This window comes from Magnolia sinica, chromosome 13, assembly GCF_029962835.1.
Source record: "Magnolia sinica isolate HGM2019 chromosome 13, MsV1, whole genome shotgun sequence".
NCBI classification, from domain to species: Eukaryota; Viridiplantae; Streptophyta; class Magnoliopsida; order Magnoliales; family Magnoliaceae; genus Magnolia; species Magnolia sinica.
The window spans coordinates 447,329-471,005 of NC_080585.1; the positions used below are offsets into that span (position 1 = coordinate 447,329).

The 23,677-nt window shown below is 39.7% G+C and overlaps 1 protein-coding gene across 4 annotated transcripts in view; it reads left to right on the forward strand.

The window, feature by feature from the left end:
• LOC131222301 (phototropin-2-like) overlaps nucleotides 1-13,062 on the forward strand; it is a 52,027-nt gene extending 38,965 nt beyond the window's left edge. For 3 of the 4 annotated variants that reach the window (XM_058217325.1, XM_058217324.1, XM_058217326.1), the window contains exons 18-24: nucleotides 1,859-1,965; nucleotides 5,514-5,636; nucleotides 6,448-6,499; nucleotides 8,302-8,414; nucleotides 9,726-9,866; nucleotides 12,165-12,283; nucleotides 12,614-13,062. In XM_058217325.1, coding sequence (XP_058073308.1) covers nucleotides 1,859-1,965; nucleotides 5,514-5,636; nucleotides 6,448-6,499; nucleotides 8,302-8,414; nucleotides 9,726-9,866; nucleotides 12,165-12,281 — 653 coding nt within the window. In that variant the 3' untranslated portion in view covers nucleotides 12,282-12,283; nucleotides 12,614-13,062. Of the gene's footprint in view, nucleotides 1-1,858; nucleotides 1,966-5,513; nucleotides 5,637-6,447; nucleotides 6,500-8,301; nucleotides 8,415-9,725; nucleotides 9,867-12,164; nucleotides 12,284-12,613 lie in introns of those variants that run through there. The other variant, XM_058217327.1, reaches the window with a different exon arrangement.
• Nucleotides 13,063-23,677: the final 10,615 nt, after the last annotated feature.

Sequence of the window (23,677 nt, forward strand, 5' to 3'; positions counted from 1 at the left end):
GGGGGGGGAGCAAGAAGAAAGAACTCTCTTATTACTTACTCATGACAAAGCCCGAAAGGAATACATGCTAAGAAGGGGAAAACCCTAAGAAAAAAGGAAAAAAGAAGAGAAGGTAGACCAAGACTCGGGCCAGGGCAGGGAGGAGGAGAGTAGAGAAAAGAGGAGGAAAAGCCCATACCTTGGGCCAGATTAAAAATAAAGAGCTAACTCATTCACAGCAATAAGGTGCCAAGAGGAGGCCAAAGGAGCATTGGCTAGCCTTAGGATGAGGCATTTGTGATGCTTTGAGATCATGCTAGCTTGGCACTGGTATATGGAGATGAAGGTATGAGTCCCACAAGCATGCAAGCACATCACCCATGACGAGGATGCAGGATTGGAAACAACAGACACACACTCTCCATTTTGGACTTGGATAGACGCACCTGCAATAAAAACAGAAATTAGTCTAGGAGTGCCCATGAAAAGGATTTGGAAGCTTTTATCCCTTGGCCCCTACATTGCCACTACAGAGATGATTCCCTATATGGCTCTAGAGGAAGGGGGAAAGCAAAGAAGGCCAACTCTATGATCATTTATTATTTCTGCCCAAGTCAGAGACCATTGTGGCCTAGCTACCATAGGAATAGTACTCAAAGGGGCTGGAGGATGACTAATAACGAAAAAAGTAGGAAGGTACCAAGTCATAGAAGTAGATTGAGATGCTTTGGCTGCCATGGAAGGGCCAAAAAGGTAAATGACTCTAGCTCGCATATCTGAAATAATATGCCTAAAGATAACTTCTTTAGTAAGAGACTTAGAATTAAATAGGTGATTATTTCTTTCCCTCCAAAGATACCAAGCAAGGGCCAGGAATGCAAGTTTGGACATGGATTCAGAAACTTGGTTAGTAGAGCTATCCACAAGATATTTAACCGATTGGAAAAAAGAGGAAAAGGTATTGAAAGGAATAGAGAATGAGTGATTTTTTTTTCCCAAATCCAATGGTTAAACTCACAAAAAGAAACGGATGCTCAATTGCTTCATTTCTACGGAGGCAAAAGATGCGTTTATTGTTATCTATAATATTGAAGTTGTAGAGCATATCCTCAGTTTTCCGGCACCCCAGAAAAATCATCCATGCAATACCTAGGAATGGACCCTTTAAACCAAACAAGATCAATCCACAGGGGGTCCAAAACGGCGATTCTGCTAGCTCTTAGGGCTGAGGCGAAAGAAAGAAAGCCCTTGGGTCAAACAGTCCAAATATTTCATTATCAACTGGAACAATACAATGGCTTCTAATTTCCTAAAAAATTCTGGCCAAAGTTGGAGAGTTCGGGTACGGAAACCGCCATTCGGTATCATGGATGAAAGTGCTAACTGGGATGTTTGCATCCAATCCAAGATCCTAGACAGCCTGTACACCAAAACGGTCAAAGAGGCTATTATCCCCTAGCCAGGAGTCATTCCAAAAGTTAGTTAATTGACTGTTTCCAACAAGGAATCTGTCATGATTTTTAGGACACTGAGAATATTTTCTTGATGCCCACAACACATTTGGGGAAACTTTAAGACACCATATGGATTATGATCTAACAAAACTTTATGGAGTCTTTAAAATGAAGTAGAAATATTGTAAATGAACTTATATCCTAATTTCTCTCGTGGTTTATTTTCATGGGCCACAAAGTTGATAGTTGTCTTTTAATAATTTAAGATGTTGGCTTTGGTTTCTCTTTTGCATCAGTGAAAAGGTTCATATGATTGAGACATGTGCCTTCTCTTTTAGTGTGCACTCTCAACCTCATGAGGCTTTGGCAGCTTGACTGACAGGCTCATGAATCATGATTGTGTTTCTCTGTGTTTTTGGATACAGGAATAATCTACCGGGACCTGAAGCCTGAAAACATTTTACTACAAAAAGATGGGCATGTTGTATTGACTGACTTTGATCTGTCATTTCTGACATCCTGTACGCCACAAGTATGCTACGCTCTCTCCTTTACTAGTTTAGATTTCATATCTTGTCAAAGAGGTCTAGAGCTAGTGTTGATCACACACACACACACACACACACACACACACACACACACACACACACTCCATGCTATAATTTCATTAAAAAAAAAAAAAAAAAAAACTCCCTAATTCTCTTTTTCTTCATGTGACTTGAAGATTGCTTCCAAGTGATTTGGATAGTAGGTTTGATGTGAAGCCATTCCTCTTCAACCCAAGTGTGAGGCTTCCTTTTATTTTCCATCTTCTCTCTTCTCTGTCCAAAGTGGTATTCTCAAACTTTCATCTCTTTCCTCTTCCCTTTTGATCTATACCCATCCGAATCCCTGCCTTCTTCCTTTCATCATCCTCATTAATCCCAGCCAAACCCGAACCTTGAAACCATCAAACCCTAGCCAAAACAGTCCACACATGTGACTGTACTGCCACACGTGTAAGCCACCATAGCTGGCTGTATGGTCAGCCCTACACCTCTCTTGTTCCCTTTTTGTTTCTGCATAAAAATCCCTTGAATTCCTTACCTTAACCTTAATCCAAACCCTAGATCCCCAAATTCCCAATTTTCCTGAATCGTCTAAACCGTAGGTTCCTAATTACCCTAATTGGCCTAAAATCCCAAACACCCAACCCTTCGATTCTTCAATTCATATCAATTAAGACTTGAAAACCCCAAATCCTTTAGGCAACCAAACAATCTAAACCTAATTTCAGTTTTCCCCTAAATCCCATGAACCTTAGGTTAACCTAAACCCAAATTGAGCAAACCCTAACTAGTATTAGCTTCCCCTTGAAGGTAAATTAGTTCCTATGCTAATTGGATGTTTCTACATCCATAAGATCCTATCAATTAATGTTTTGATGGTCATACAATGTGTAGTTATTACATGTAGCCTGAAATTCTCATAATCAAATGCTTGATTCATGATATGTGTGATGATTTAGCATAATTTGTAAAATTTAATTATTTAGATTAAATCTCTGATTGATCTCAATTGATTATTTAACCACATTCATGCATCTTGCATCATTGTCCTTTTGGAGCCTTCAACTTGTACCAACTCACTCCTAAACAACACAGTTCTTTGTCTCTGTTGCACATGACCAAACCATGCAAGTCTACTTTCCCTCATCTTGTTACTTATTGGTGCTACTCCTAAATTCCCTCAAATGCAATGTGACGTATTTGACCAAACCATGCACATGATGTATGAAGTAATTTAAGAGGATTCAGACTTTCAGTCCCTTCAATTCAATTGGCTGATATCTCAAACCTATGATATTTTAAGAAAAATACACCTACTGCACAGCTTTTGGAGCCACATAGTTATGTATACAATGCTGCAACAGTTCCATATGCATAATATTTTTTATAGTATATTTGCCTGTATGTAGTAACTAAGCCCCAACAGGCTAGATGATAGAGAATTAGGTTCCAATTTGGAGTTCTTATGCAACCATAGGGATTAAGAGGGATTTGTGTCAACCATATAGCTTTACAAGCCTTCATAAAAGTTGTAAACAAAAAGGCCCATATGCATGGGTTTTGTGCACAGAGATTCCACACCCACAGGAAAGAGTCCTTATTAGTCGTTCTCAAGAGGGTTGGCCAACAGGATCTCTATTTTGGTTCTTTTTCATTATTTTTTTTTTCCTCTTTTATTTGATTGGAAACGAAGAGCCAAGCTTGTGAGCCTTAAGATGGCTTTATTTGATTATCTTTATCTGGTAGCAGATTTGGTGGGTGATTATCTATTGAAATCTGATTCTTGAGTGTGATTTCCTTGACACTATTGGTGGTTTTAATGCTCAAATCTCTTAAGTATGTCGATTGGATTTCTCTAGTCTTCTAGTTCCATCAGAGGGTTCTTCACTATCAAGACTCAAGGTACCATAAAGGCTCGAGTTTCAGACATGCAGGGCTTATCAATGTAGTTTCAGTTGATGTTACCGACTCATGGTTATGCAGTTTGTGTACTGCAGAGGTTCTGGTATTTAGACACGCCAACCTCTGAAAGGATTAGATTAGCACATGGATAGTCTTTTAGCAGGTTTAACTCATTTAAAAAGTTAATATGAGGAACACAAGGCAACAATGATAAATATAGTAGTAATGTGTACAAAACTACATTTGGTTCTGAAGTTCAACCATTCATTTATTTTACAATTCAGATCTGGGAACAGGTGAATTTAGAAGCATAGACTCATCACCATTAACATGATTAATTGAACCAAACATAATTTTAATCTTAAATTTAACAATTTTAACCTTAAATTTAATACTTCAATGTGTGTATCTGTGCATGTGTGCAGAGACTCATGGCCAGTAGCACTACATGCATAGACCCATGGCCATTAACATGATTAATGGAATCAAATATAAGTATTTTAATCTTTCAAAACAAATTAAGCGCAAACATGTTTTTGTGTGTTCAAACATAAGACTCAGGGCCATTAACATGATTAATAGAACCAAACTTGAGTGTGTGCACGCCTGCATGCATCCGTGCGCACACATGTGGATAGACTCATGCTGGCTAACATGATTAATAGAACCAAATGCCTGTACACGTGTATCAACTAATCCTACGTCTCCATGGCTAATGTATTTCAATCTAGATTTTAGACCATCCAAATCATGGGCCCCATTGAGGATGAACAATGCAATTTTGGACCACTGGCAGCTTTCTTACCAATTTTCGATTTGACAGTCACCAGTTGTATGGTGAGAATCATCCAATCAGTGTGATTCAGGGTATGTGCCACTTCATAGTTAACACTGAACAATAACCATTTTAATGACAGTGGGACCCATTAATTTAGCAATGGTTATTGGTGGGCTTGGAAATTAAAACTAGAGGGTGGGTTTATAGTGATGGATATATTTGATCAGGTTTGTACCATTTGCCCATCTCCATGTTATAGAAACAATGCTACGCCTATGTTGTATAGTTATTATGGACCATGAACTTATGTTCTCCTGGTGTCTCATAAGACAGTAATCTTAGTTCATTGAAGGGAACCATTGTTTTCTATCAACCATGAATTGGGTGACACATTATGAGACCATTTGGAGATGCCTATTAAATACCCTAAGAATCACAACCACAATGAATATAAACTCAATTTAAAGTTGACTTATTGAACCAGTAGTTCTTACAGGATTGGATGGTTTCTCATAAATGTAATCCAGTATAAAATCATGAAAACTGGTTCTTTCTTCCTTCTCTAAAGAATGTCGGTTTGCCTATATAATCAGTGATTTCTGGTGCAATTTTAAGCTTCAAGAATGTACTAAGATTTGATTTCATGTATAACAGTATAAGTCTACACATATCCTCCACACGGTTTTAAAAGAAATTTAGAATGTTAGATACACAGAATACTGCTTCTTTAAAATAAATTTGTTGTTATTGACAGACATGCATTAGGTAAAAGGTCATAGTACTAGTATGGGTTCAATAAAAATATATGGAATTCATGTGTAAATGCTGCTTGATAACTTTTTCTATATGCAGGTTATAAAGCCTGCGATGCCTACAAAGAGAAGAAAATCTAAAACTCAACCACCTCCATCTTTTGTTGCTGAACCAGTGACACAATCAAATTCATTTGTTGGAACAGAGGAGTACATTGCTCCGGTATGATGCTTATTTTATTCTTAACTCTTCCAACTATACTCGAATTTTATCTTTTACACAAGGTTTCGTGCAAAAAATGTCTGTGGGAACTGTTGATGTGCAATTTATTATTAGTTTACTTGGCAAATACATTAACACAAACAAGTTTCAAGAAGTAAAGATAATGAAAAAAGTATCTGACAGAGAGCTGTGGTATCACAATTGTTTACTTTTCTTTAAAGAATTGCATGAGATGAAAATCATGCTCCTTTGGACAGACTTTTGTCCTTTTTTTAAAAAACCATTCGGAAGTCTACTTCAATTAGCTATCCCTCAACTTAATGAAAGCCCTCAACATTTAATTTTAGAATGTGATTTGTATTTCGTAACTTACATGTCTGAAGAGATTTGATATCTATCGCTTTTTTTTTTAATCGAGAAAAGCGTTTATTAAAAGACAATGCCAAAAGCGGGTGAAACTACTCTCTATGAGATGCGAACATTTAGGCTACCAAATTACAATAAAAAAACATTCCACTCCCCCAGATAATCAACTTTCCCATACACCTGAAACTCCTTGAGAACAACAGCACTGCCCCTCAGTCTATCAATCACCTAATTTATGATCCTCACAGGTTGCACATGAGTGCTAATTTCAAATGAAAGAAAACCTGCTATCCTAGCAACATTTCATAACTGTCCTAGTTATGAGTGATACAAAATGCAGTTGATAGGAAAGTGAAATGTCTAGAAACCAGTTGCAGTTTCATACTTTTTACCATTTGTGCACTATTGTGCCCTTTCATAATTCTTATGCATCCCTCCATTTCAGGAAATTATAACTGGTGCAGGCCACAGTAGTGCCATTGATTGGTGGGCTCTTGGTAAGAATTTTGTCATATGCAAGCACATTGCTACATACATTTCATTTGTTGTCTGCTTGTCGCTGCTTCACGAATACGAGCTTCAATGCAGATAAAAATTTAACTTAAAGCTCTTCCATTTGTTGATTGAGAAGGATAAAAAACACATCGACATGCATTCGCTAAGAGAACAATAATGTGACACTAATGCTACTCTTTTCTTGTCTTCCATACAGAACATACAATTTGTCACACGATGCCCATCATACTAGTCTGCCTTAGTATTTAGATATTGCGGCAGATGGCTCAAATGCATGTGTATTTTACTTTGTAACTTAACAAGGGTATCGTTAAAAACTTTCACTTATAAGAGAGGCCTCAAAAACTTTCACCTCTTAAAAATGCTTCAAAAAATCATTTTCTTCAAAAATAATTCTTTTCCTGCAGGCCCAAAATTGGACAGCACAAGCAAATAGCACCAATAAATGCCTCAATTAAACACCTCTCAAGTTTATAGTTTTCTGGATGTCTGGGACAACATAGCTCCAAATTGAACTGCTGGAAAAGCATAAACACTAGCTCTAACAAATGTTGGAGATTGTCTTTGTTATCGAATGTTGTGCTAATAATTGACATTTGTACCAAAAGACCCAAAAGCAAGAATTTATACATGGTGAATTAAATTAGGAAAAGTATATATGCAGATACAATACTGTATGGTCAGAGTTTAGATGTATATTTCATGTACTTTGATGGCTACAGAAAACATCCCATGGTCTTGATATTGTTTACATGTGATAGATGAGTAACATGTGTACATACATGTTGCTAGCGTATTGGAAAATGAGTCCTCATCTACTTTTCCTGTGTCATGGTATGCATGCACAGCAATATCTGGGCATCGCATCCTATCCAGAAACCTAAGTTCAATGTATCTGCTACGTCTTTAGACTTGGGAACTTTGGATGATGAAGTTGATTTTCAGTACATGAAAAGAATCAGAGGAACTGATGCCTAAATATGTACATTCAGACACTTGGATCCATTCCTCATCTTTCAACAGTCCTATAGTATGAGACGGCATGGTTGATTAAAATGCTTCAAAGTTGAACTGAGACATAAACAACATAGAACTTTCAGGGCCATTGACATGCATGTGACAGTTAAAATGGTCTTGAAATACTGAAAAAGGATAAGAAGGTATTGCTCCTTATGTGCTTATATGCATGCTTGGACACACCCACATACATGGACGTCAGTATAATTGAAGTACCTACACATAATATTTTATAAAATGTCATGGTTTACGCTAGAGGCACCAAATCTGGCTACACTAGTTCACGATTCTACAACTAACCATGTTTATAGGTACGTCTTTTGCATTTGATACCGACTGTAAGTAGTCCACCTCACATTCCATGTATCTTAAACTAGGTGGGTAACTTTTAATTTTTTAACGGTATATCATATTATGGTGGAGAAATGTTAAGATTATGATTCTCTTGTTGTCCATATATCGGTTTCAAGTGACCATTAATTACTTAGAAAATAAAAAAAGAGGCCATTTAATGACATTTAACTGATAATGTCTTAGTTTATTAATTATAATTACCTTCATGATACATGACCATACATTAGCTCCATGAAACATGACAAACTCGTTCATCAGATGCTTCTAAATTTGAAACAAATCCACTTTGTCAAGGTTTGAGAAATGAAGTGGTCTGTGTTTGCTGCAGTCTAGAGGCTCTTCATTTATAAGATTTTAGTTTAGCTTATCTGTATTTGTTTGGCCCAGACCTTCATTTATGCTTGGAATGTAGGGATTTTGCTGTACGAGATGCTTTATGGCCGTACACCTTTCAGGGGAAAGAATAGGCAGAAGACGTTTGCCAACATTCTGCACAAAGACCTCACTTTTCCTAGTAGCATCCCGGTAAGAGGATAAGTACTACTTTGCTACCAAACTATAGTATGATGTGGTCTTTTTCTTTCCCATATTTGATTATTCTGGATTTTCTATATTGTTTATTAGTTAAATTACTAAATAGAAATGTCATGCAATGAACTAAAGTTTGACATGGGACATTAGAATATACTGGTTTGGCTATCAATTTCTTCTTCGACCTCAAGCATTTGAAATTTTTATTAATTATGTAAAATAATAACAAAAACCATTTATGATCTAGTTAAATGATTCAACTCAAATATAACTACCATGATTACCAGATTGAGCTGATCTTCTGGTATATGATCCTCCAAATACAACAATGTTTTTATCTACTAGACATACAGAACTTAAAATTAAATTCCTGTCAAGAAACAGATGCATCCAGGACAAATGTTTTAAATATCGACGATCTCGGCCAATGTATTGCACGATATATCTTGTATCCCACATGTCCGATATGAAATGCATAGGTAGTGCTGATATATCCCACCTATTCGATCCAGTGAGCATTTTTTTATTTTTGATCCTTTTTGTGGTGTGCTATAAATCACATTAAATCAGTTTCAAATGGTTACGAATCCATGATTCTTCATATTTTCTATGAAAAATATGAATTAGGAGCTTTGATTTTGAAATTTGGGGGAGTGGGGCAAGTTGCGGAAAATTGAGAAAAATCAAAATTTCTCAATTTCTCGCAAATCAGTTGCAATCTTTGTATCTAGATACAAAAGCAAACATGTATGTAACCTGATCTAGTGATTCTTCTTTTGCTTTTGAATGTATTGCTTGTGTTACCATACATGTCTTCTTCAGTTTGTAAATTATATGACTATGACTTTGAATATACTTGCATCAGTTCAGTTGGACGGTGCATGTATTAGGACCCCATACAAAGGAAAACCCTATTATGTGCACTTTTTTTCTGTAATGTTTTGATTTCTAAGTGTGTATTGATATCTTTTTCAACAATCCTCAAAGTTTCCATGAAAAATTCGACCAATTTCCCAATGTTCCCATGTTTCCCAACAACAGCGATACATTACGTGATAATGATATTTAAAACATTGTCCAGGACTAACCAGCCCCATATGCATCACCACGGGCCACGTGTGTGTGTGTACACACACACACACACACATATGTATGTATGTATGTATGTATGTACTATAGCATGCAATAATACCCAAAAAAAGGCAGTTCTTTTCCCATCTGATATTTGTGACAACGTGTCTACTACCATTTTATATGAAGTTCCCTTGTAAAATATCAAACAAGTTTACATTGTGTGCTTTGCAGGTGAGCCTCACAGCCAGGCAGTTAATCCATGGACTGTTACATAGAGATCCTGCAAACCGTTTGGGGTCGAACGGAGGTGCCAACGAAATCAAGCAACATCCCTTCTTCCGTGGGATCAGTTGGCCCCTTATTCGTTGCATGGTAACTTTTCTCTCCATCTTTTAATGCAGAAAAGAATCTGGATCAGTTTATTCTGTGTTTCCTTTTGCTAGCGGTGTTAATTTTAAAAGCTTGTACTCAATTCAGAAATTGATCTTCCATTTCAGAGCTCACATTGGTCAATTTAATAATATCAATGATTTTTTAAAATAAATCAACTGGGTCCACTAGTTTCTGAAAGAAAAAAAAAAAAAAAGGAGCCTGGACTCGTTACTTGGATTGTCCAACCTGGTTGATTCAGAAAGCCGTCGACATTGTGTACTATCCTTTCTGAAAACCTACTTTCTTAGGTCACGTGGAACGCAAGTGTTTTTTTTTTTTTTTTTGAAAGATAACAGAGTAATTTCATTGCAAAGGGTGCTGAGATAGCACCAAGAGAAGAACACAAGCAAAGCAAAAGAAAAAAAAAAACCAAAATTTTACAATGTAACCGCTCATCCCTTGTTCCTTGCCCATTCAATAACAAGAGGCCAAAGATGGCTAGAGACCCACCCTACACTTTTACTTTCATCACGAAAGCATCTCCCATTCCTTTCCGCCCAAATAGACCACAAACCGGCTAGCAAGCAAAGTCTCCATAAGTTCCGATTCTTCCTTCCTACCGAGGACCATGCCATGCCAAGTCGAGAAGAGATCTTCCATTTCGAGCGACATGACCCAGGACAGGTTGAATCTCCCTAAGATAAGAGGACCAAACATTATTGGCGAACGGGCAATGAATAAACAGATGGATAACGGATTCGGTGTCGGACGTGCACATTGGCCACATGTTTGGAATAATCTTGGACTGTTTTTGAGGTTGTTGATTGTGAGGACTCTTTTCCTTCCCACTAGCCAACCAAAAGCACCAATCTTTGGAGGGGCACCATAACGCTAAACATGGCACAACTTCCCCGAACTTGAACCACCACTCAAAAACGAAAGGTATAAAGATTTGACCGAGAAGGGCCCAGATTTATCCTTATGCTACACTAGACTGTCACCGTCATCTTCCATTGGCATACAAAGATGCAAGCACTAAAGAAGCTCAATATATTCACCAATCTTGCCATCCCAGAGATACTGACGACAAGGCGGAGCCCAAACCACCGGCCCACCACAACAATCAAAGCACTTGTCAACTGTTATGTTGTGGTCCGGGGCTAGGTTAGCAATCTTTGGGAACCTAACATGTAGAGGCGTATCTCCCCACCAAATATCATCCCAAAATCAGATTCTGCTCCCATCACCCAAAGAGAGGCCAACCCCATCTTTGAAATCAGCCCTCACACTATAAATGCCTTTCCACGCTGCTGACGCCTTGTATAAAGAAGACTCCCTCGTCCACCAACCTCCTTCCGTGCACCCATACTTGCCTACAATTACGGAATTACCTTTGTCCAAAGAGACTCACTCTCCACCCCAAATCTCCACCACCATTTACCCAGGAGAGCCAAATTCGTTGTATCCAAGGATCGGATGTTAGAACCACCTCCTTCGTCATAAGGCTTGCATACCTCCCCCCACTCCAACAGATGGAACCTTTTCTTGTCTGGAGAATCACCGCACAAGAAATTACGGTTGAGCTTCTCTAAATGAACTACGACTGCTTTCAAACATCTAAACAGCGACATGAAGTAGATAGGGAGATTGGATAGAGCTGCTTTGATAATGGTGATCCGACCATCCAAAGACAGGTATCGCTCCTGCTGTCCTACCAACATCCTCTCAAATCTTTCCACCACTCTGTCCCATAGATGCTTAGCCGGCTTGCTAATACAAAGAGGGATCAGCACCAGATCGCATGTTGGAAAAGACCCAGCCTTGCACCCAACAGTCTCAGTCAGTAGCTCAATTTCTTCTCTTCCCATAAGATGTGGAATGCAAGTTAAGCTACTTTTTTATGAAATGATGTTGGTCTAGAGTTGAAATTGGAAAAGATAAAAATAAAAATGTTCTGAATGTGAGACAACACTTTTAATTTGTTCTTAGTTTTTAAAAGCCTTTCGGGTGCGAATCATGTAAACTGCTATTGTCTTGCATAATACACACACCAGGAGCCATACACTCCGGATATAATACTTTCCTGCCAAGAAGCTTTCCTGATCAGCAGATGCTGTCTACATGCAGCTATGGTCAAAGACAAGGCCACAATGTCTCCTAGCTTATGAATTTCACTCGCTGAGTCAATGAATACCAATAAACTTGGCTTCTTTTTTTTTCCCCTTAAGTATCAATCTGAATTTTTTATGCATGGTTCTGTATAAGAATTCCTGAGCAGTCATCTTAATTTATTTGCAGACACCTCCGCAGCTAGACGTGCCTCTTCAATTAATTGGAAAGGATCCACATTCCAAAGTTAAGGATATGCAATGGGATGACGAGGGTGTGCTCGTTCAGAGTATGGAAATCTTTTGAAGGTTTGTAAACTGCCTTATCAGCTAGTGTTTCGTAGTATACTCTGAATATTGCCTCTTGTATCCTGGTGGTCATTGCCAGGAATAAATTGAAAATGCATTGTTACGGATGCTTTTCTTAATGTAATGTAAACTGTAGAAGCACGTCCTCATTTAAATTGATATAGTATAAAATCAGTACACATATTATAAAATTAGCAGGATTTAATTGACAGATTGAGAGGCTAACCTATAGCATGTTCAAGTAGATGACATCTTACATAGCTTATCAAGCATTACGATTTGCACTTCATGGGATCTGAGACATTCTCTTGCACTCATCAATTTGTACAGGTCAGCCACAGTTCGAATGATAGGTTTTGAGTCCTGCCCTTCTGTTATGAGATTGGCTTGAGGAGAAAGGAAGCATATCTAAGATAAATCAGATCATGTACAGCAAAGAGGAGCAACCAAAAATTACTGTAAGGATTTTGGATATATCGAAAACATATGGTTGATGGTGAAAGGGTAAATATACTTACAGAATGTCCAGGTAAATGAAGGAATGCTTTGTATTGAAAATTATTGGCTCGCCGAGGGTCGGATTTCGATTTGACCTGCGAGATGAACTTTTTCTTTCACTTGGTGATGAAAACAGCATTTGAGGAGTCGACCTGCCCATTTCTGTATGTGCAAGTCGACCCTGCTGCAGAGGTGTCAGTAAGGTGGCCTTGTATTCTTATTTTCTGTCTTGCAATAAATCCTGATTTTATCAATAGAAAAGATGATGCGTATTTCTGGGACGTTAGGAATCTAGATTTCTCGCTGCTATTATTACTATCCACCCTAAAAATAAGATGATGAGGAGCTTTTAGAGCTGATTGATTTTTGAGGGATCTGCAAACAGGACCATACGAACTGGTTCTTATCTATCGAAATCATAAGTATGGATATAGGATTTTCTTGGTGTGAAGAGTTATCAGACCCCTAAACAAGACCTTTTTCAAAAAAGAAAATGAAGAAAAAAGGTCTTAACTTGCAGAAGCCAATTATCAAATAGTGACAAACGTTGCATGAAATGAACAAAGACAACTACCAAAACAGGGAAGACTGTAGAGGTTGAGTTCAAGGAAGAGGAATTAATTCAAAACAAGGAAGACACTTGCTTTCGGGTGATAATTCAAACCACTACTGGGAATCAAGGCTCCGGGAAATGGATTATAGCGAGGGAATGAATTTATGTCTGGTTTTTGAGAAAAAGGGTGGGAAATGGATTCGCAAAGTAATCAATTTTCCCCTTTTAAACATTGGTCGCAAAATTTAAGGAAATGGATTCCATCAAACGGTCATTTTATTTTATTTTTTGACAAAATTTTGGGATTCTCTCTCTCTCCGATTTCCGGCAACCATACGGCAGCACCTTCTCCGGCAAGCTCTTCCGTCAGCGATGATAAACAGGCACTTAGAATATCACCCCCGGCGTGTTTGCCCAGTTGTATTACGTGGGATTAAGGTGGATGTAATTCTAGAAGTTACGATAAATGCATGTGTAAGGTATGGTATCTGGATTAGCCATGTTTTCTAATACTACATCTGGAATGTAGGCATTAAAAAATAAATCTCAAGGATTTACTTTCAAATTACAATTGGATTGAACATGATGAAACAAAAATCCATCATCTAAGAAATTAGTAAACCCATTCCACACATTCCAACACAAGGCTCACTTTCCAAAGTATACAAAGTTAATTTTAATCTCATCCCACACTCCTTTCAAACATGTCATTTTTAATTTTCAAGTCGGATCAGTAATGCAATTTCATTTAATACAACTTAATACTGCTGTCCAAATAGGCCCTGAAATTGTTTATGTGGTGTGCCAGCAAGTCAACTTAAACAGTTCAAAAAATGAAACTCGTTTTAGATGCTAAATGAACCAAAACTTAAACCATGTTTGATGAAACTTCTATGGTCCAATTTCACTAAACAATTGCCTAGGAATCAAAGGTTAGGATTGTTCAACCAATGATTTGGGGTTTGAGTTGGAATCAGTGGGTCCCACAATTTAGTGGGTTTAGTTGGAAGCGGGCCTTACGCCACCGACATCTCCATATTATGTTGACATCGTCAAGTTTTATAGGTCAAGTATGATGTATGTATTATATCCAAATCCTGCATCCATTTGACAAAATCGTTTTAGGACTCGATGCAAAGTTCAATTGGATCACACCATAAAAAGCAATGAATATTGGAAGTCTACCATACAAAATTTATTGGGGTCAAGTATTTGTTTTTTCCAGGTCTTTGTGACCTTATAAACAAATTGAATGGCTAATACACATCATGGATGGATAATGTCAATCAAACATATAAAACATGGCGGGGCCACAGAACTTGTGTCGTCGACACACCACCATGTCAGTAGCGTGGTACACAACGCACTCCGCTTTGCTTTGGTTTAGGCAGAAATAATGTATTCCACGTATACAACGTCTACGGGGGATTCGATCAAGTGTTACACGAGTGCTAGTTTAGTTTAGTGGGTGTTATCCTTATTGCAGGAGCCACAACGTTGTATATCCACTTTGTCATTGGTTTTTTAAGTCCATTTTAGGGGGAGTCGATTGCCTGTGACCCGAGCATAGAAATATCTCTGTGCCCAGGGTTGTGTGGGGTCCACAGAGATGCCTGTGACAAATCTACTCCGTCCATCTGTTTTGAAATACCAAAACACCCGAGATTGCAAAAAACAAACGGATTCAAATCTCATGTGGGTCACACCAACAAAACAATGGAAACAGCAACATCCATCATTGAAACCTTTCTGAAGCTGACCATGACGTTTATATGCCATCAAAACCGTTCATAGATTTATTACCACTCAGATAAACTGTAGGAACAAATATAATCCTGATGCAAAACTTTTGTCACCTTCAGGTGTTCAATCCGCACCGTTTTGTGTGGTATGGCCAACATAAGTTTTGGATGTGGCTATTCTTAGATTCCTGTCTTATTTTGGTCTTTTGAAATGAATGGACGATTTTGATCTGTCAACATCTCTATGGCCCCAGACAACTTCGGGCATAGGGATATCTCTACACGGGCAATCTACTATCCATTTTAGGATGCAGTCCCAAACATTAAGAACATCCAAATCCTAAGTGGACCACACCATAAGAAATAGTGGTAATTGAATGCTCACTGTAGGGGAAAAATCTACATATCTATAAGTCGGTTTATGGAATGGACTAATTCTACTAAGCCAACACGGGCCCATGAAAACCCGAGCCTGATAAGGCCTCTACATCCAGAAACAAAGCAATCTCCAAAGATGTCAATGTAATTGTAAGGACACTGAAAGAGCTTACAAGCTCACACAAGTTGCTGAAATACCGACCTAATTTATAGGTCGATTAAAGGACGGTTATGAATCGCCTAAAAATCAGTCACGTGTTGATTACGGATCGACTATAGCTCGATTATAGATCGGTCACAAATCAGTCATAGATTGGCTATAAACCGGCTATAAATCGGTCACAAATTAGCCATAGATCGACGGTACCCTTGACAAGGTCAAAAGGTCTCAACACCCAAATGAAGGAAACACGAACCTTCCGACTCGTTTGACGGTTGAAATGGTGAATGCAGATCTATCGATCAAGTCAGTATCATTCATTCCCAACTCAGCACCTGCCTAGGGATTCGACCTAAAGCCGAACTACATATTCAAAGAATCTTGCTAGGTCTCGAAGATCTCTCCCAAGATCTTCGAGAGATAAGATCAAATCCCGACAATCTTGAGAATTACAATCTCGGGAAGATCCTGAATCATATCAGATCTTCAAGATATCAGGAAAGAATCCTCGTACTACGGGATCTTCTCTCTCCTATAAATGTATAAACATCTTTTGAGGTATGTTTATAAAAATCCTAATACTCGACTGGTCTCTTTTCTGGAGATCCTACCCTATTTTATAAGACCTCGATCCTGACTTAGGTATCGGATAATCCCTTGTATAAGTCAGGGGCTCCTTTGTCCTTCTTAACATTTGTACAGGTCTAGCAAAGGTCTATACAAAGGGTCTGCCGAAAAACTGCACCAATACTCACCATTAAAAATTTTCAAGATCCACTATAAGCATATCTGTAATGTTTGTCATCTAACTTATTGATAACGTAAAAAAGAATGGGATGAAGAGAATCCAAAACTTTTGTGGCTTAGAAAAATCTTTTAATGGCCATTCACCACTTTTTCCAATGGTGTGATCCTCCTGAGATTTAGATCTACTTAAAATTTAGGGACAGAATCCTTAAATGATCTGAAAAAATGGACGGGAGGAGGCGTGGATATGAAACACATTCATCAAGGTGTGCCCCACACAATAATGGTAACACCCGTTAAGTTCTTACCCAAGTAACAGCTAATCCACTCCCACATGGAAGGAGTGCCTGCGTATGAAGGTCATAGTCGGGGAGAAGTTCTGTTTAGGGCTGCGCAAGGTCCACTAAAATGTATGGATTTTATCCACGCCATCCATTCATTTTGAAATATCATTTTAGGTTATAAATCCAAAAATGAGTAAGATCTAAGGCTCAAGTGGACCACATAATAGGGAATCAACGCTCATTATTAAAAAATTATTGGGAGCCACTGAAGTTTTGGGTCAAGCTGATATTTGTGTTTTCCCTTCATCAAGGTCATAGATGACAAGTAAACATCATGGATGACAAGTAAACATCACGGTGGGCCCTACAAAGCTTTCAATGGTGGGTATGATTATTAATGTTGCTTCATGTGGTGTGGTCCATTTGATCATTGGATCTACCTTAGTTTTGGCTTTACAAACTAAAATGATATGACAAAATAGATGGATGGTGTTGATAAAATCCATACATCATGGTGGACCTCATGGAGCCCCTTCCTGGATTGATTTTCGCCATGCAGGCAGGGCAACACAAAACTGTTCAAAAGAGCGATACTTTGATACCTTGGTAGAGTGCATAAAATCGAGTCAAGCCTGGCCTAGCTCGGCTCAGCTCGGCAGGCTATCCCAACTTGAACTTGCTCGGTTTGGTCCTTGAGTTGAACAGGGCAGCTCAGCTTAACTTGGTCGGTAGCTCAAGCTGAGTTTGAGCTCAATTTTTTCATCCGAGTTTGAGTTTAGGCCTACGAGCTGAGTTCAAGTGTAGGTTTTAGAGTTTTTAATATATATATATATATATATACAAAATATTTATATTAAGTGAATTCGATCCGAGTTGAATCCAATCAAGTTTGAGTTAAGTTTCGAGTTGAGTCAAGTCAAATGTAGTCTAGCTTGAACTCAGCTTGGAATTTTTTCAAGCTAAAAAAAATCAACTTGACTCGGTTTAAACCCATTTTCGAGCCGAATCGAGTCAAACTTTTCTAAGTTGAGTTTTTTTTTTTTTTTTTTTGGAAAGAAAATTTTATCAAAAGAAGAGGACAGATATAAAACCTTTCGGGTTGGCTCCAACAAAAAGAAAAGGAGCCACACCTATCATATACCGACTCACCCACTTAACTGGACTCACAACAGAGGACAAAACCCAGGGAGCTAAAGAAAAGGACCCCCACTGAGCCCACACGAATGATCGAAAAAAATTCAAAAAAAAACCGAAAGCACCAAAAGGGACTACACTCGTAGATTACCCAGATCTGCCTTGTCTAGGACCAAAAGGCCTCTTATCCTCCTTGGTAAATCTGACGAAGAGCGTTAAAATGAACTAGCACAGCCTTCAAACGCCAACCTGGCTAACGCATTAGCCACTAAATTTCTTTCATGGTAAATGTGCCTAAAGGTTAGGTTTAGGTTGCAGCGAAGGCGTTGGATGGCTCCCAGTCTATACCAGATACTCCAAGGGCAGTGAAACACGGGAGCATCTGCCACTTCCACCACTACTTTAGAGTTGGACTCAATGATGATACAGGAGAAACCCAATTTACTACATAAAGTAACGCCATCCAACATTGCCTGGGCCTCTGCACTCGTGTTCGAGGTGAGGCCGTAGTACCTATTAAAGGTGAATATGACCTTGCCTTGGGGGTCCCTAAGAACCCCACCACCGCCACTCTCCCTCGGATTCCCACGGGAGGAACCATTGACATTGAGCTTAAACCGGCCAAGAAGCGGCTTTTGCCACTTGACGATATGAGGAGCTACTTCAGTGGGACCCTTGCCACAATCCAGGTGCAAAGCCTGCATGGAAACTGAGTCCTTGAAGGACCGTGGTTTGCTGGCTCGCAGGAGATGGCCGATTTCCCGCATCCATCTTAACACTTGGGCAATTACCATGCAACTTGACATCTTGACCCCTTCAAACCGCGAAGCGTTTCGACTTAGACATAACTCCCAGGCGATAAGCGCTGGAGCCAGGCCCAAAAGATACTTGAGACGAGAGGAAGAAGAGGCCCAAGAGGCCCAAAAATTGATCTTCTGCTGAATGGTCTGGTCGCGGATGACTAGGACATCAAAAATCCTGTCAAAGTGAGCCTAAACCTTGGTAGCAATGATCCCATAGCAGAGAATGTGGTCTAAACTCTCAATTGCGTGAGTTGGGGGGAGACAAGGTTCTGCTGAACGCCTACTGGCGACTGAACAGAGGGCTGGTTGATCATCAGCGGCTGGAGAGGAGCAACAAGAGCATCAGTGATAGGGGAGAGCTAGAGATCCCTACTAGGCACCCCTGCTTTGTTGGACAGAGGAATAGAGGGGCCAACATCGTCTCTGATCCAGACAGCGGAGTTCAGCGTGACCTGAGTGTGGTGCATTCCATCAGGACTGGAGATAGCCGAGGTCCTGACCTGCCAATCGACTGCTGTAAAGTGCGAAGAAGATGGGAGGTGTGGATCTTCGGATCATTACCATAAATGAAGTGGCCACTGACATTCACAAGCTTGTAAACCCCTGAGCAACAATCATACCTGGACGCAAGATTAATGCCAGAATTCTGTACAGCTGTATCAACAGGGATAACTGCATGCATAATCTTCCAAAGAAAAATGCCAATTTTGGGGGGAAGCATGTCATTCCAAACCCACCGCGACCAAAGAGCCTTTTGCCGCTGACATCGAATGCCATTCTAGGCGGTCTTTAAAGAGAATCTGCCTGACGAAGTCAAGTCCCAAGCCAACACATCGTCCTTGTCAGATAACGGAACCGGATTGTCCAAAAACGACTGGATAGTGGATTCTGGGAGGATATCCTGAATGAGATGTCAGACGGGGCTGCGAGCATGGGCGAAAATATCACTGACCAATACATCCCGGAGCTGAGGAGGAATAGGGCCCGTCACTATTGAAGCGAGAAAACCATCACCTGACCAATTTTGAGACTAAAAATTAACTCTCCCTTTGCCAATGAGCCATTTGGAGTGGGTGATCACAAAGGGGAGAGATTTGGAAATGTCCTTCCATACGGTGGAATTAATTGCTGAATTCATACCAGAAGAATGAATGAGCTCTTAGAATATTTTGCCATCATTAGTCTCGCCCATAGGGACCTCCCTTCTAGGAAGCTTCTACCCATTTTAATTCTACAAGCTTCCATCATATCGATCATGCTTCTGATACAAAGCCCGCCCTCTGACAAAGGATAGCAAATCTTTGCCCAGGAAACTCAATTTTTTTTCTTTTTTCCTTCTGCACTTCCCCTAAAAAAATTAGCGAAACCTGATTCAAGAATTCTGCAAGTAGCTTTTGGGATATTAATTGTTGACAGGGTATGAATAGGAATGTTAGATAATACATGCTTTATAAGGATCAGTCTGGTAGCTAGATTGAGAAATCTTGTTTTCCAACCCTCAATGTTGCCCAAGACCTTTTGGACTAGCAGAACCAACAGAGGAGCCCGAACTTTGCCCTTAGAAAGAGGAATACCGAGGTAGGTGCAAGGGAGAGTGGCCTGTTTGAATCCATTGATAGCTTTGATTCTCCAGGCTTTACTAGGCGGCGCATTCTTGGGAAAAATAAATGATGTTTTGCTTGCATTCACCTTCTGGCCTGACGTCTCTTCATATTCCCTGATGAAGGAAAGCAGGGAGCGAATTGTCGTTAGCCTGGCATTGGAGAACAAAATCGCATCATCTATAAAAAATAAATGGGTCAGCATGGGACAGTTTTGTTGAAGTTTGAATGGTTGGCAGACTCCTGATAGGAACAAGTTACGGATTCCCCGACTGAAGACATCAGCTGTCGGGATAAACAAGGAAGGAGAGAGCGGGTCCCCTTGACGTAAGCCTCTGGATGACGAGAAGAAACCAAAGGCCCTGCCATTAATAAGAACCGAAAACCAGCTACCCATCCAACAACGCTGGGCTTGATGAATCCACCCTTGGTGAAAACCGAATCTTTGGAGCACTTGGGTAAGGAAAGGCCATTCAACCCGATCATAAGCTTTTTCCATATCCAATTTAAGAATCATGTTCCCTCCAAACACTTTCCGATCCAGATCATGAGTCATCTCCCTCACGATTGAAATGTTCTCCGCTATATATCTGCCCTTGACAAAAGCCCCTTGTTCTTCTGAGATGATGGAGGGAAGGATAAAGGCCAATTTTGATGCTATGATCTTGGAGAAGATCTTCATAATGCCATTGCACAGGCTAATTCCTCTTTACATAATGATGAGTTAATGAATCTTATGGTGGTTCAGGCTGTTCACTCCCCAAGTATAGGGTTGTGATGTAGTAATAAACTCGGTGAGACCGAGGTCGAATCCCAAGGGGCTGAAACCTGTACATAATCTGAAACTAACTAGAACTAGAACTAGAATGAGATGAAATCTAAAGCGAGTGTAATTTGAGGAATAATGATGAAATAATTATCTAAAACTTAAAGAATTCAGGGAATGGAAACTAGGGATTCAGAGAATCCACTTGTAGAGATCAGGGAGATCTTATGCTTGTTTCAAGTATTCAACTGGACTTAGAGTCCTATCTTCATCCATTTGAAGGGTGTAACCATCAAACTAAACTTCCTTTGATATAGTTTTCAAGAGATGAAAGGTATATGAATTAGAATGGATTCCATCACAAAACCATGCCCATGAGATAAAGCAAACAACAGAATTAAACTAATTACCAACCACTCAACAATGTATGAAGGTTAGGAAGGGTACCGTCATCCGACCATACCCATGAGACGATGGTGAACAACAGGGCTTCCTGACGTCATAAACATAAAAAAGGAAGGAATATGCTCAAGGCTATCGCAGACCCATTGTAATTTTAGTCACAACAAACCATTAAAAACTAAAAAAACATTCCCTTAATAATCAAGCTAATATCAAATTTAGTTCATAAATTAAAATTAAATTAAAGGCATAAAATAGAGTCTCCCATTTCACTACAAGCTTCACCTCTTAGTCCTAGCTAAGAGGTTCAGCAAATCATGATTAGGCTATCCTCAAAAGAAAAAAAACATTAAAACAAATAAAACAATACTCTGTCTCTCTCCCTGACGTCTACACAGCTTCTCCTTCAATCTCCCACCTTGAATGCCTCCACGTCCTCTCTTTCCCTTCCTCTTATAGTGTGCGTGGGTCGGTCAGGCTTGGATGGATGTTTATGTACCTCAGAAAATCGATTGATCAAAGCCAAAGGCGGTGGTGAATTTTCGCAACCAAAGCCGCTTGTGCAGGAAACATGCTGCGTTTGGATGCAGATTTTGGACGATTGATCGTCCAGACTCAGGATCTGACTTCTTGGTGGGGTTCAAGATCCCCTACTCCATCATTTGAACGATCTGGATCATTGATCCGATCGTGATTGAGATCACATAAGGGTCCACGGAAGGCGGCAGCGTCCGGGCTCTACTTGGACACTCTGCCTGCGCAAGACCTGCGCTGAGCTGCTGGTGGGGCCCATGATCACCGTCAATGAGGAAATCTACTCCGTCCACTGGAATCACGTCGATAAACTGGTTGGGAAGGGACTGTTTTGGATAGGTTTTGGTGTAGGCCACAGAATCTTTCTTGCTGCCGTCCGTCCTGCGTTTAAACCTCCATCTACATGTAACCTCTGAGGAAATCAAGAAGCGGGACAGGGGATGGTCAGTTTTGGATGGGAAACAAGGTGGATGGCTTAGATTTTCCAATCGGTCAGTCCTGGTGGGCCACGACGTCACCCAATTGGACGTCATCCGTTAACGTAGCAATGCCGAGGTTCTTTTGTTGCTGGAAATTGTGCATCCACACATGCCTAATCTCATGTGGTTTTAGCTCGGGATTGGACAGGGGTGTGCCTTGAATAGGTGGCCCACAATATCTCTCAAAACCGATGTGTGGGGCCCACTAACTTCCGCAAGATGGACAAAGTCCGTCCGTTACACGGACGCTGGAAAAGGAAACTGATGTTTCCGTTTTTGTGAAGAAGACTCGGTCAAACCGAGTTTGACTGGCTTGAGCGGTCCGGTGCACATTCGGTATACATGTGCTCGTGTACACACTACCTGAGGTGGGGTCCACAGTGATGGAGTGTGAGATATCTGCACCGTCCATCTCCTTACTCATCCGATTTAAGGGGTTGAGACCAAAATTGAAGCATATCCAGATATCCGGTGGGCCCTAGTCAGATATTTATGGGCCGATCTGTCCATTGGGCCACTTCCACAAAGATCCAACGATTGAAATTCGACGTATACGGTTAATTTGGGTTCCTCAGCCGATATAAAGTTTTGAGCCAAAGCGGATGGTGGGAACCCTATGATCTTGCATTCGGGACAAATTTTGGGCACTTTAGCTTCAATTTCTCGATTTTCTCGGATCTCGGCATGTAAATCCGTTGATCTTGCTCCTCCGGGGTCCATCCCTTGCCTTGGTGATTTTGGAGCGTCAAATCCATGCATTTAGCACCCTTTTTCACCCAAGCTCGTAAATACACCTTGCATCACAAACACGATTAAATTGAGCCGTTAAACAGATACCATGTTCGTAAATTCATGTAATAAATGAGGTCTAATATGCAATATTTGACCCTCAACACAACCCCCAACCAGCATCTTGCTAGTCCCGAGCAAAGTATGCGAAAAGTAAGTTGAGAATTACAGAACAATTTTTATAAACTCGAGTGATTTTTGCAAAATAATCCAGATACGAGAATTCTAAGATTCATGAATGTTAGGTATTACTTTCTCCTAGACTCAAGCGTACGGTAAACTTCATAATCAAGTTTAAAGTATTAATCCATCAATTAGAAAAATTCTAAACATTGAGTTCCGTGAGTGTATAGTGTAATCTCGGCTTATCATCATTAAAATTCATTTCGCTATTTTATGATACCATTGGTAAGTAATAAGAGCATTTAGAACATGTAAAAACTAAACGTACCACACAGACCATTCTTTCGTCTTTTGAGTCTTTTTTTTTTATAACGTCGAGGGGAATCAGACCTTCACCTATA